This window comes from Mustelus asterias, chromosome 11 (assembly GCF_964213995.1).
Source record: "Mustelus asterias chromosome 11, sMusAst1.hap1.1, whole genome shotgun sequence".
NCBI lineage: Eukaryota > Metazoa > Chordata > Chondrichthyes > Carcharhiniformes > Triakidae > Mustelus > Mustelus asterias.
In genome coordinates this window covers 69,980,156-69,993,310 of record NC_135811.1, presented here as the reverse complement: position 1 = coordinate 69,993,310, position 13,155 = coordinate 69,980,156, and the positions used below count along the sequence as shown (strand labels likewise).

Sequence of the window (13,155 nt, the reverse complement as noted above, 5' to 3'; positions counted from 1 at the left end):
GATGTTGGGGATCTCTGGAAGAGGCCAAGATGAATCATCCACTTGGCACTCCTGGCTGAAGATTGCTGTGAATGCTTCAGCCTTATCTTTTGCTCTGATGTGCTGGGCTCCTCCATCACTGAGGATGGGGATATTTGTGGAGCTCCTCCTCCAGTGAGTTGATGAATTGTCCACCACCATTCTCGACTGGATGTGGAAAGACTGCAGAACTTAGATCTGATCCGTTGGTTGTAGAATTGCTGAGCTCTGTCTATTATATGCTGTTTGGCACAAAAGTATTCCTGTATTGTAGCTTCACCAGGTTGATTCCTCAGTTTTTGGTATGCCTGGTGCTGCTCCGGGCATGTCCTCCTGCACTCTCCATTGAACCAGGGTTGATCCCCTGGCTTGGTGGTAATGGTAGAGTGGGGGATATGTCGGTCCATGAAGTGAGATTGTGGTTGTGTTCACTTCTGCTGCTGTTGTAGCCACAGTGGCTGCTCTAGTTAGGCTTCTGGTCAATGGTAACCCCCAAGATGTTGATGGTGGGGGATTCAATGAATTTACCTTGTAACGTCAAGGAAGATTGTCAAACTCCCTTTTAGTGGAGATGATCATTGCCTGGTACGTATGTGGCACAAATGTTACTTGTTACTTCTTAATCTGAGCCTGAACATTCTCCAGTTCTTTCTGCATATGGTACTTCTGTATTCAAGGAATTGAGAATGGTGCTGAACATTTTGCAATCATCAGTGGACATCCCTGCTTCTGACTTTACGATAGAGAGAAAGTCATTGATAAAGATTGTTGGGTTAGGGCCACACAAGAATTAGGAGCAGGAATAGGCCATTCTGCCCCTCGAGCCTGCTCCACCATTCAATGTGATCATGGCTGATCTAACTGTGCCTTCACTCTAACTTTCCTTTCTCTCCCATAATCCTTAGCCTCTTGTTGAGTAAAAATCTAACTCCGTTTAGATTCACTGCTCTCTTGGCAAAAGAGTTTCCCTGTTTAGCAACCCTCTGTCTTAAATGGGAGACTCCTTATTTTTAAACTGTCCTCTAGTTCTAGTCATTCCCAGATGGGGAAACATCCTCTCAAAATCCACCCTGTCAAGTCTTCTCAGGATCTTGTATGTTTTACATAGAAACATAGAAACTAGAAGCAGGAGGAGGCCATTTGATCCTTCGAGCTTGCTCTGCCATTCATTTTGATTATGGCTGATCATCGAATTCAACATCCTGTTCTCTCCCCTCCCCCCCCCCCCATTATCCCTTGAACCCTTTAGATCCAAGAGCTATATTTAATTTCTTCTTAAAATCAGACAAAGTTTTGGCCTCAACTACTTTCTGTGGTAGTGAATTCCACACATTCACCACCCTCTGGTTGAAGAAATTTCTCCTCACCTCAGTTCTAAAAGATTTACCTCTTATCCTCAAACTATGAGCTCTAGTTCTGGGCTCCCCCACCATCAGGAACATTCTTTCTGAATCTACCCTGTCAAATCCTGTTAGAATTTTATAAGTTTCTATGAGATCCTCTCTTACTCTTCTAAACTCCAGTGAATATAATCCTAACCAACTTATATACAGACCAGCCATCCTCGGAATCAGCCTGATTCCTGACAAGCCTGAAAAAGCATGATTTCCAATGTGTAAATCCATGCTGACTTTGTCTGATTATACCATTGCCTTCCAAATGCTGAGCTATGAAATCCTTGATAATAGACTCTAGCAACTTCCCCAGTGCTGACGTTAGGCTCACTGGTCTATAGTTCCCTGTTTTCTCTCTACCTCCCTTTTGGAATTAGCTACCCTCCAATCTGTAGGAACTATTCCAGAATCCAAAGAATTTTGGAAAATAACCCTCAATGGGTCTACTATTTCCAGGGCCACTTCCTTAAGTACTCTGGGAGGAAGATTATCAGGACCTGGAGATTTATCCACCTTCAATCCCATCAATTTCCCCAAAATCATTTCTCTACTAAAACTGATTTCCTTCAGCTCCTCACTAAAACATGTTTCTCTCAGCACTTCTGGAACATTATTCATGTCTTCCTTTGCGAAGACTGAATCAAAATACAAATTTAATTCCTCAACCATTTCTTTATTCCCCATTATGAATTCTCCCGCTTCTGACTGTAAGGGGCCTACATTTGGTCTTGTCAATCTTTTTCTCTTTACATATCTGTAGAAACTTTTACAGTTAATTTCTATGCTCCCTGCCAGCTTACTTTAAAATTCTATATTTCCCTTCTTAATCAATCCTTTGGTCCTCCTTTGCTGAATTTTAAACTGCTCCCAATCCTCAGGCCTATTGCTTTTTCTTGCCAATTTGTCGGCTTCTTCCTTGAATCTGATGCTATCTCTAATTTCCCTTGTGAGCCATGGTTTGGCCACAATTTCCATACCACGCTTGCGGCAAACAGGAATAAACAACTTCTGGAGTTCACCTATTCATTCTTTAAATGCCTGCCGTTGCCTGTCCACTGTCTTTCCTTTCAGTAATGTTTCCCATCACCAATAACATCGCCTCTCATTCTTCTAAACTCCAATGGATACAGGCCCAACCTTTCCTCATAAAATAACGCCTTCATCCCAGGAATCAGTGGAGTTGAACCTTCTCTATGAACTGTTTTAACTACAATAATATCCTTTCCTAAGTAAGGAGAATAAAACTGTGTACAGTATTCCAGATGTGGTCTAACTAATGCCCTGTACAACATTTCCCAACTTTTATACTTCATTCCCCTTGCAATAAACACCCCGAGGTCAGCTAAGACAATTGACCTTCAACAACCACAACCACCTTCCTTTGTGCCAAGTATGACTCCAATCAATGGGGGGTTTCTCCCCACCCCGATTCCCATTGATTTCAGTTTGATCTGAGGTCCTTGTTCAAACCAATGACAAGAACAGTCACAATGGATGGGCCTGTCATTGGTCAGATTGGATTTATCCAGGACATACCTGGGCAATGCTTCAGCTCTTTGGCTGGGTGCCAGTGTTGTCACTGTACTCTGTGTTGGAAAGCTTGGCTGGTTCTGAAACACAAGTTAATACCCAGGATATTGTCAGGCAGGCACGCCACGGGAAATTCCAGGCAATTGCCGCTTAACTAATTAAAATCGGCTTTTTGGTTGTCGGTGGGTGCACTCCTGATATCTGCCCCCGTCTGCTGACCGAAATATTGCCTCCAGTTTGGGCGCGCCAGACCCAGCCACTGAAACAGTGAGTCGAGTCTCCAGGTGATGAGTCCCAGACTCTGGATTAACCGTTCAGTTATGTCATCACTTTGCCACCTATCTGACGGTGGGAAAGATGCCAAGTTCCAGACGGCACTGTTGAGATTTGACCAGGGTGCTGGCTAATTGGTTGTGACCACAGGACGCTGTTTTTGCATTTAGTAATGTCACGGGCCAAGGGCTGATCCAGGGGTAGTTGTCCAGATTTGGATGGAACAAAGGAGGCTCTGAATTGGAGAGGAGGTGGGGGAGGGGGTGCATTGTGATTTTCAATATCACATCATAACGACGGGAGCCCTAACTGCAGCACAAAGCTTAAACCACTACACCGAGTCCGTCACTTCCAGAGTCAATCTGTGCAGGTCTCGGGAACCTTATGATCTTCAGCCAGAGCAACCCAGCAACACCAAGAGACGGCACGGGGCAATCGAGCGATAGTCACAGAAAAACAAATGGAAAAACACAAGGGCAACATTTTTGAATTTACAGCCGGGAAGCAACTTGGAAATAAAGTAAACAGTGGCCAAGCTGGACTTTAAGAGGACACGGACAGGTTGGTGCAGTGAATGGAAACATGCTGAATAAAGCTCAGTAAGAAGTCTAACAACACCAGGTTAAAGTCCAACTTCTATTTGTTAGACTTCTTACTGTGTTTACCCCAGTCCAACGCCGGCATCTCCACATCATGAATATAACTCAACACAGGGACTTGTGAGGTGATGCATTTTGGTTGGAAGAATGACCAAAGACAATGCAAGCTAAATGGAGAAGAAGGTAAGAGAAACCTGTGACAGGACTGGTTAACAACACTGTAAATATATCTTACAGGATCCTGAGCTTTATAAACAGCAGGAAGCTGAAACACTGGTTCAGCTGCAACTGGAGTATTGTGTCTGAAACTGGCCACCACACTCGCAAGGCTGTGAAGTTTCTGGAGGGATTGCTGATGAGCTCTCCTTATAGAGGAGAGGGAGAGAAAGAGCTTTGATTGAGGTGTTCAAAGTCCTGAGTGCTTTAGGTGGAGTAAATAGAGAGAAATTGTTTCCAAAGGCTGACGGGGTCTACAGAAGCACAGTTTAAGGTGATTGGCAAAAGAAGCAAAGCCAACATCCTCTTGTATTCTTATGGACTGGAGGAAGAACTGTTTTATACATTGAGTGTTTAAGATTTGGAATGCATTGTATGATAGGGTGTTGGATACAAACTCAATAGGAGCTTTCAAACTTGAAGGAGGAAAAACAGGTAAATGGCAGGAATTTGGGAAAAGAACAGGGTGAGAGGGTGGGACTGACTGCTCTTCAAAAGAGCTAGCACAGATTCAATGGGCTGAGTGGCCTTGTTTGCTATTCGCTGGTACTGTTTCTAATTATTTTTCTCTTCTCCAAACAGGGCTTTTTCGTTGCTCTGATTTACTGTTTCTGCAATGGGGAGGTGAGTCACAAAACCTCAACCAATCAGAAAGCAAAAGCAGAGAATACTGGAGAGTACTGCGATGCCTAAACTTTTTAAGACATTCTTTAAACCTATCGCTTCAGATTAAATCCTCATGTAGCTTTGAATCAAATACTGTATTTCTGCAAAGTGCCTGGGGACATTTTCCTGCGTTAGGACACATACATGTACACATTAGGAGCAGGAGTAAGCCACTCAGCCCATTTAAAACCTGGTCCACCATTGAATGAGGTCATGACTGCTCTGACTGTAACTTCCTGTTTATCCCCGGTAACCAATCACCCCCTTGTTTATCAAGAATCTATCACCTCTACCTTGTAAACATTCAGACTCTGCTTCCACTGCCCTTTGAGGAAGAGAGTTCCAGAGACTCCTGAACCTGAGATCAAAACACTCTCCTCCTCTGCCTTTAAAATGGGCGATCCCTTATTTTTAAATAGTGACCTCCTAGTTCTAGATTTTCCACACAAGGAAACATCCTCTCCACATCCACCCTGTCAAGACCCCTCAGGATCTTAAAGGTTTCAATCAAGTCACCTCTTACTCTTCTGAACTCCAGTAGATACAGGCCTAGCCTGTCCAGCCTTTCCTCATAGGACAATCCACCCATTCCAGTTATCAGTCCAGTGGATCTTCTCTGAACTGCTTTAATGCATTTACATATTTCCGTAAATAAGACCATTAGAGTCCTCCAGATGTGGTATCACCAATGCTCTGTACAACTAAAGCATAACCTCCTGTAACCAATTCCCCTCGCACTAAAATAACATTCTATTAGCTTTCCCAATTACTTTTGGTACCTGCATATTCGCCTTTTGTGATTCATGTACTCAGATCCCTCTGCACCTCAGAGCTCTACACTCTCTCACCATTTGGATAATGTTTCATTTTCATTCATCCTGTAAAAATGGACCATTTCACATTGGCCCACATTATACTCCATTTGCCAGATCTTTCCCCACACACTTAAACTATCCGTGTCTCTCTCTATCCTCCTTATTCCTCTTTGCAGAAATACAAATCTTTGGAGGTTAATATTTCACAGTCAACCCATTGGTTGGTCCATTCCTGAAAACATTCATTTTGTCCCCTCTACAAATCTTAGTGTTTTTCCAGCATTTTCTATAGCAGTGGCAAATCAAACACCGTGTTGTAACCTAGCTGTTGTTTTGTTGTAACCTAACTGTTGTATTGTGATGGCAATAATAGATAACAACAGATTCTGATTAGAGTCATAGAGGTTTACAGTGTTTACAGGCCCTTCAGCCCAAATTGTCCATGCTGCCCAGTTTTTACCACTAAGCTAGTCTCAATTGCCCGCATTTGGCCCATATCCCTCTATACCCATCTTATCCATGTAACTGTCTAAATGCTTTTTAAAAGACAAAATTGTACCCGCCTCTACTACTACCTCTGGCAGCTCGTTCCAGACACTCGCCACCCTCTGTGTGAAATAATTGCCTCTCTGGACCCTTTTGTATCTCTCCGCTCTCGCCTTAAACTTATGCCCTAAGTTAAAGTCCTCTATTAATACCACCAGATTGTTCTGTCTGTACATACAGTGGGTACATGTCAGTGAGAATTTACTGAGAGACCTCCAAACTCCGCTGCTGAGGTTCAGCACACTGAAATTTCTGATGCGTCTGGGGCGGTGTGTCTGTTTCAGCGTCTGGGGCGGCACGGCTGTTTCAGCGTCTGCGACAGCGTGTCTGTGACAGTGTCTGGGGCGGCGCGTCTGCGACAGTGTCTGGGGCTGGGTTCAATCCCATGAGCTTTGAGTCAAAAGTGTTGTTACAAACAGTGCAAAGTTATCACTTCGTATCAACATCAACTCCACGAGATCTTAATCCCCATTTACCCATTACAGAAACGTCACATCACCCTCTATAACCATGTCTTTTATTCTGTGCTCACTAGGTCCAGGCAGAGATAAAGAAAACTTGGTTCCGGAGGAATCTAAGTCTGAACTTTAATCAGAAGGTGCAAGCTAGCAGCAACTGCCCTTACGGGGCAGCGACCTCTCACGTCACCAATAGCTTCAGCACCAGTATAGCCACCAGAGGAGTGTCCGTGCTGCATACTAACACCAGGCACTCTGCACTGCCACTGCCCTCCTTCTCCAACCTGCCTGTCTACATCACCAGCACTTCCCAGTCAGAAAACTCTGTGCCCTCCCCCCATCTGGAGAACATCAAGAGGAAGAGAGAGATTCGGGAACAGCAGAAAGACAAATCTCTGCAAAACCAATGGGAAACTGTGCTATAAAATACCAATTGTATTACCGCTTGAAACTTTACTGAATAAACTGCAACATTGCATGTTAAGCTGAAAAGTGGTGGCGTGTAATGTTTAAGGGTTAAATTAGATTTGAAGAGGGTTCACGAGGATCCACATCCAGGCATCTCCGAAGCTCTGCTGAGCCGGTTTTTGTTCGGTGCAGATTGGGTGTACGAGAGGCATGGATAACAATTCACTGAGAGACAGAATTACATTTTGGGGAAAGGGTAAATAGCGCGTCGATTTTAAGAAATATCCCCAGCCGCCTTGCTGCTAACCTCCGGGTCAGGAAGGTCATCTGTGTTTGGACATTCCACACATATTTAGCGAGCGATTGTGGGAAAGTCAAAAACAGTCATTCTTAAATACAATCCTACACTCTGATAATATTCCGTTTTCTTTATTTTAGACTTGTTCAACATTGGGATGCCAACTTTGCCAGTCTGATTTCACAGCCAGATACCAATCAGAGGCTGCTATTAAAATGTGTATCTCCTCGACAGAGAGGACAGAATGAAATGGCCCCGTTCAATAAACACCAGTGACCTGTATTTCTGTGAGAAAGTAATAATTCTGCAGCTGAATGAACACATTCGTCATGTTGATAATAAATACAGAAACAGCGCTAGCTCCCCATTGCTAATCATTGACAATCGCTCGCCCACTGCTGCTACTGGTCTAGCCCAGTAAAGTCACGTCATGTTCATAACTTTAAACCCTGTTCCTGAAGAAGCTTCTGGAACTGTCTTTATGTTTTAAAATAGACACTCTAACGTGGCTGGCAATTGTGTCACCCTGTCTTTAGACTTCCAAACCATCCTGGTTAAACAATACTTGTATTGGTCATGTGACAGGTTCCGCCAGTGAAGTGAATATGGAGTGAGGCAGAAGGTTAAAGTGCAGGACCCTGAGGATAGTAATTTCTGGACTACTGCCGGTGCCATGTACTAATGAGAGTAGGAATAGGAAGGTGAGGCAGATGAATGCCTGGCTTGAGAGCTGGTGCAGGGGGCAGGGATTTAGATTTTTGGATCATTGGGATCTCTTCTGGGGAAGGGGTGATCTGTTCAAGAGGGACGGGTTACACCTGAACCAGAGGGGAACTAACATCCTGGCGGGGAGATTTGCTAGAGCCACTCGGGAGGATTTAAACTAGTTTGGCAGGGGGGTGGGACTCAAGGCAGTAGGGAGACAGAAGAGAAGGTTGAGGACAGCACGGAAGTTAAAGAGAGCACATTAAATAGTAAAGGCAGTGTCAATAATCGTCGTACCAGACAGATCAGGCAAAAGCAAGACAGAGAGCAAGGGAAGTCCAGATTAAACTGCATTTATTTCAATGCAAGAGGCCTGATGGACAAGTCAGATGAACTCAGGGCATGGATGGATACATGGGACTGGGATATTATAGCTATTACTGAAACATGGCTGAAGGAGGGACAAGACTGGCAGCTCAATGTTCCAGAGTACAGAGGCTATAGGAAAGATGGAGAGGAAGGGGAGTTGCGTTTTTGATTAGGGAGAATATCACAGCAGTACTGGGAGGGGATATATCCGAAGGTTCGCCCACTGAGTCTATATGGGTACAACTGAGAAATAAGAAGGGGGAGATCACTTTGATAGGGTTGTACTATAGCCACCCCCAAATAGCGGGAAATTGAGGAGCAAATATGTAAGGAGATTACAGATAGCTGCAAGAAAAATAGGGTGGTAATAGTCGGAGATTTTAACTTTCCCAATATTGACTGCGACAGCCATAGTATTAGAGGGTTGGATGGAGAGAAATGTGTTGAGTGTATTCAGGAGGAATAGGGGAGGTGATGGCCTAGTTGTATTATCGCTAGACTATTAATCCAGAAACTCAGCTGATGTTCTGGGGACCCGGGTTCAAATCCTGTCATGGCAGATGGTGGAATTTAAATTCAATAAAAAATATCTGGAATTAAGAATCTGCTGATGGCCTTGAAACCATTGTTGATTGTCGGAAAAACCCATCTGGCTCACAAACATCCTTTAGGGAAGGAAATCTGCCGTCTTTACCTGGTCTGGCCTACATGTGACTCCAGAGCCACAAATTTGTGGTTGACTCTCAACTGCCCTCGGGTAACTAGGGTTGGGCAATAAATGCTGACCAGCCGGTGACGCCCATGTCCCATGAATGATTTTTTAAAAAATCAAATCTAGGTCCAGCTGAAAGTCTCTGATCCTTTCCACTATTTGACCTTTCACATTAAACGTTTAATTGGTGTTAGTGAAACTTGGAACAACATGGCCTAACTAATAAATCAGCACTCCTCCGTAAACCAAAGAAACAGAATTATTTTTGGGTAGCTCGGTGGCACAGTGGTTAGCACTGCTGCCTCACCGCGCCAGGGACCTGGGTTCAATTCCGGCCTCGGGTCACTTTGTGGAGTTTGCACGTTCTCCCCATGTCTGCGTGGGTTTTCTCCGGTTTCCTTCCACAGTCCAAAGATGTGCGGGTTAGGTTGATTGGCCATGGTAAATTGTCCTTAGTGTCAGGAGGATTAGCAGGGTAAATGTGTGGGGTTACGGGAATAGGGCTTGGGTGGAATTGTTGTCAGTGCAGACTCGATGGGCCGAATGGCCTCCTTCTGCACTGTAGGCGTTCTATGATTCTTATTCAGTATGTTGGTGGCCCAACTAAGAAGGGGACAAACTTGACCTCCTCTTGAGAAATAATGAAGGGCAGGTGACAGAAGTGTTCGTGAGGAATCACTTTGGGACCAATGACCATAATTCCATTAGTTTTAAGATAGATATGGAGAATGATAGATCTGGCCCAAAAGTTAAAATTCTAAATTGGGCAAGGCCAATTTTGATGGTATTAGACAGGAACTTTCAACAGTTAATTGGGGGAGTCAGTGGGAAGGCAAAGGGATGTCTGGTAAATGGGAGGCTTTCAAAAGTACGTTAACCAGGGTTCAGGGTAAGCACGACTCTTAACACAAACAGCGCTAGACACCATACATCCAGTGCAAGATCTTTAATTACTTATACACAAGGAAAACTCCCCTCTCTCCATCGAAATGGCTGGAGTAGTTCTGCCGTTGCAGAGAAACACTCAGCAGTTATAGTCAATTGCAGCAAATCAGGAACAAGAGATTTTTCACATCTTTCATTGACATAGATATTTGCCAATTAAATCCTGGCTTTTCGCCCTTTCTCATTCGATAAAAAATTGACTTCTGCTAATCCTTCATTTGCATAGCGTATCCCCATATCTCGCTTTTGGTATTTGTTATGGAAAAAATCTGCTCTTGTTCACCCTCTGGTGAAGGTCAAAAAGCAGAATGTTATGCGGCCTAGTCTGACCCAGACAGGCCTAGCCTGACACTTGAAGGTCTGCAACTGATAACTTTCTCACAAGCTGTTACAGAGAAGGCATGATTTTGTTTTCAGTACGAGCATTTTAACTTCCACACTTTCCCCCTTTTTGTCCTCTAAGGACAACTTATGGGTCTGATGCGCGACAATCAAGCACGAGGCACAAGGCTTCAGTAATTGAAGGCTTTTATTGACAAACAATGGAACTATCTAAACACGAGTACACCATTCCAGACTGGAGGGGTCCTGCCTGAGCAGAGGGTCTTATACCTCTCCCAGGAGGCGGGGCCCGACTGGGATGTGCCATAACAGCGTCCACCACAGGTATATTAATCCCACAGTGTAAACACCCTAGCCCAACAACAACATTATAACAACCCCACAGTGTCAACACCCTAACCCAACAGCAACATTAGAATAACCCCACAGTGGTAACCAACGATGGTTCACCACATTCACCCCTCCTTTGAAAACAAAGGCCGGCGGGGTGCGAAAACAGACTACATATATACAAAAAAAATCTACAAGTCCAGACGGTCTGGAGGACCGCACCGTCGTTGTGACCTCCTCAATACCGGTTGTGACACCGGAGCAGGTGCTTGCGGTGGCGTTCTCTCCAAAACAGCGTCCGGCTGTCCCCTCGAGGACTCACGGGCCGGTTGACCCTGGTGAAGCGGTGGTGCAGGGGATCCCGGTACCTTCTGTGGTGGCGCCGATCTCCGAGTCTCAGACAAGCTGTACATGGGAGTATAACTGTTATGCACTGGTCCCGGTGCTGACCGCGCCACGTCCGGGGAAGAAATAAGCGATAGGGGATTCGTGACAGGGGGTATGGGAGCGACAGGAGTTGCTACGTCCCCTGCGGGCGCCAGGTCTCGGATCAAGACTGTGTCCTCTCGCCCGTCAGGATATGCCACATAGGCATACTGAGGGTTGGCGTGGAGGAGGTGGACCGGTTCGACCAAGGGGTCGGACTTGCGGGCCCTTACATGTCGCCGCAGAAGGACGGGTCCTGGGTACGTCAACCAGGCTAGTAAAGATATCCCCGAGGACGACTTCCGAGGGAATGAGAACATCCTCTTGTGGGGAGTAGCATTGGTTGCCGTACACAGGAGGGAGCGAATGGAGTGAAGCGCATTTGGAAGGACCTCCTGCCAATGGGAGACTGGAAGGCCTTTGGACTTCAGCGCCAATAGGACAGCCTTCCAGACTGTAGCATTCTCTCTCTCCACCTGTCCGTTGCCCCTAGGGTTGTAACTCGTGGTTCTACTAGAGGCAATCCCGTATGAGAGCAGGAATTGCCTCAAGTCGTTACTCATGAACGACGAGCCCCTGTCGCTATGTATATAGCAGGGGTACCCGAACAGGGTAAAAAGATCACGGAATGCCTTGATCACCGTGGCAGTCGACGTGTCCGCACAGGGGACAACAAACGGGAACCGGGAGTACTCATCTATGATGTTAAGAAAGTACACGTTCCGGTCCGTTGAGGGAAGGGGGCCCTTAAAATCCACACTCAGCCTCTCAAAGGGGCGAGTGGCCTTGACCAATTGTGCCCGGTCAGGTCGGTAAAAGTGCGGTTTGCATTCCGCGCAAATCCGACAGCTTCTTGTTACTGACCTGACATCCTCCACTGAGTAGGGCAGGTTGCGGGCTTTGATGAAGTGGTAGAGCCGAGTGACCCCAGGATGGCACAGATCATTATGGAGGGCGTTCAAGCGGTCCTCCTGCATGGTAGCGCATGTTCCGCGCGAGAGGGCATCCGAGGGCTCATTGAGTTTCCCTGGACGATACATAATATCGTAATTATAGGTGGAGAGCTCAATTCTCCACCGCAAGATCTTGTCATTCTTGATCTTGCCCCTCTGCGTATTATTGAACATAAACGCCACGGATCGCTGATCCGTGATCAGGGTGAACCGCTTCCCCGCCAGGTAATGGCGCCAGTGTCTGACGGCCTCCACAATAGCCTGGGCCTCCTTCTCCACCGCTGAATGCCGAATTTCGGGACCTTGAAGGGTGCGGGAAAAAAACGCGACGTGGTTTAGTGTGGCGGCCAGGGCGAAATCAGATGCATCACTTTCCACCTGAAAAGGGATGGATTCATCCACCGCGTGCATCGTGGCTTTCGCAATGTCGCTTTTCAATGCCTTGAAGGCCAATTGGGCCTCTGGCGTGAGTGGAAAAGTCGTGGACTTGATGAGCGGACGGGCTTTGTCCGCGTAGTTGGGAACCCACTGCGCATAATAAGAGAAGAAGCCGAGGCATCTCCTCAGTGCTTTTGCACTAGCAGGCAAGGGAAGTTCAGTAAGGGGGCGCATACGGTCTGGATCAGGGCCAATGACCCCGTTTTCCACCACGTATCCCAGGATAGCTAACCTGCGCGTACGGAATACACACTTCTCCCTGTTGTAGGTCAGATTCAGGCGAGACGCAGTGCGCAAAAAGTTCTGGAGGTTTGTGTCATGGTCCTGCTGGTCATGGCCGCAGATGGTGACATTATCCAGGTACGGGAAGGTAACCCGCAACCCGTTCTGGTCCACCATTCGGTCCATAGCACGCTGGAAGACCGAGACCCCATTGGTGACACCAAATGGAACCCTAAGAAACTGATACAGACGACCATCCGCCTCAAAAGCCGTGTATTGTCGGTCCTCTGGGCGGATGGGGAGTTGGTGGTAGGCGGACTTAAGGTCTATAGTGGAGAACACCCGGTACTGCGCAATCTGATTGACCATATCAGATATGCGCGGGAGAGGATACGCATCCAGCTGCGTATAACGATTAATGGTCTGACTGTAGTCGATGACCATCCGGGGTTTGTTCCCACTCTTAACCACCACGACCTGTGCTCTCCACGG

The 13,155-nt window shown here is 46.2% G+C and overlaps 1 protein-coding gene across 1 annotated transcript in view; it reads left to right on the top strand.

Moving 5' to 3' along the window:
* Positions 1-7,003, top strand: part of LOC144500927 (parathyroid hormone/parathyroid hormone-related peptide receptor-like) — a 58,514-nt gene extending 51,511 nt beyond the window's left edge. Inside the window, exons 10-11 of the mRNA XM_078224426.1 lie at positions 4,613-4,654; positions 6,593-7,003. Of these exons, the coding sequence (XP_078080552.1) occupies positions 4,613-4,654; positions 6,593-6,940 (390 nt within the window). The 3' untranslated portion in view covers positions 6,941-7,003. The remainder of the gene's footprint in view (positions 1-4,612; positions 4,655-6,592) is intronic.
* Positions 7,004-13,155: the final 6,152 nt, after the last annotated feature.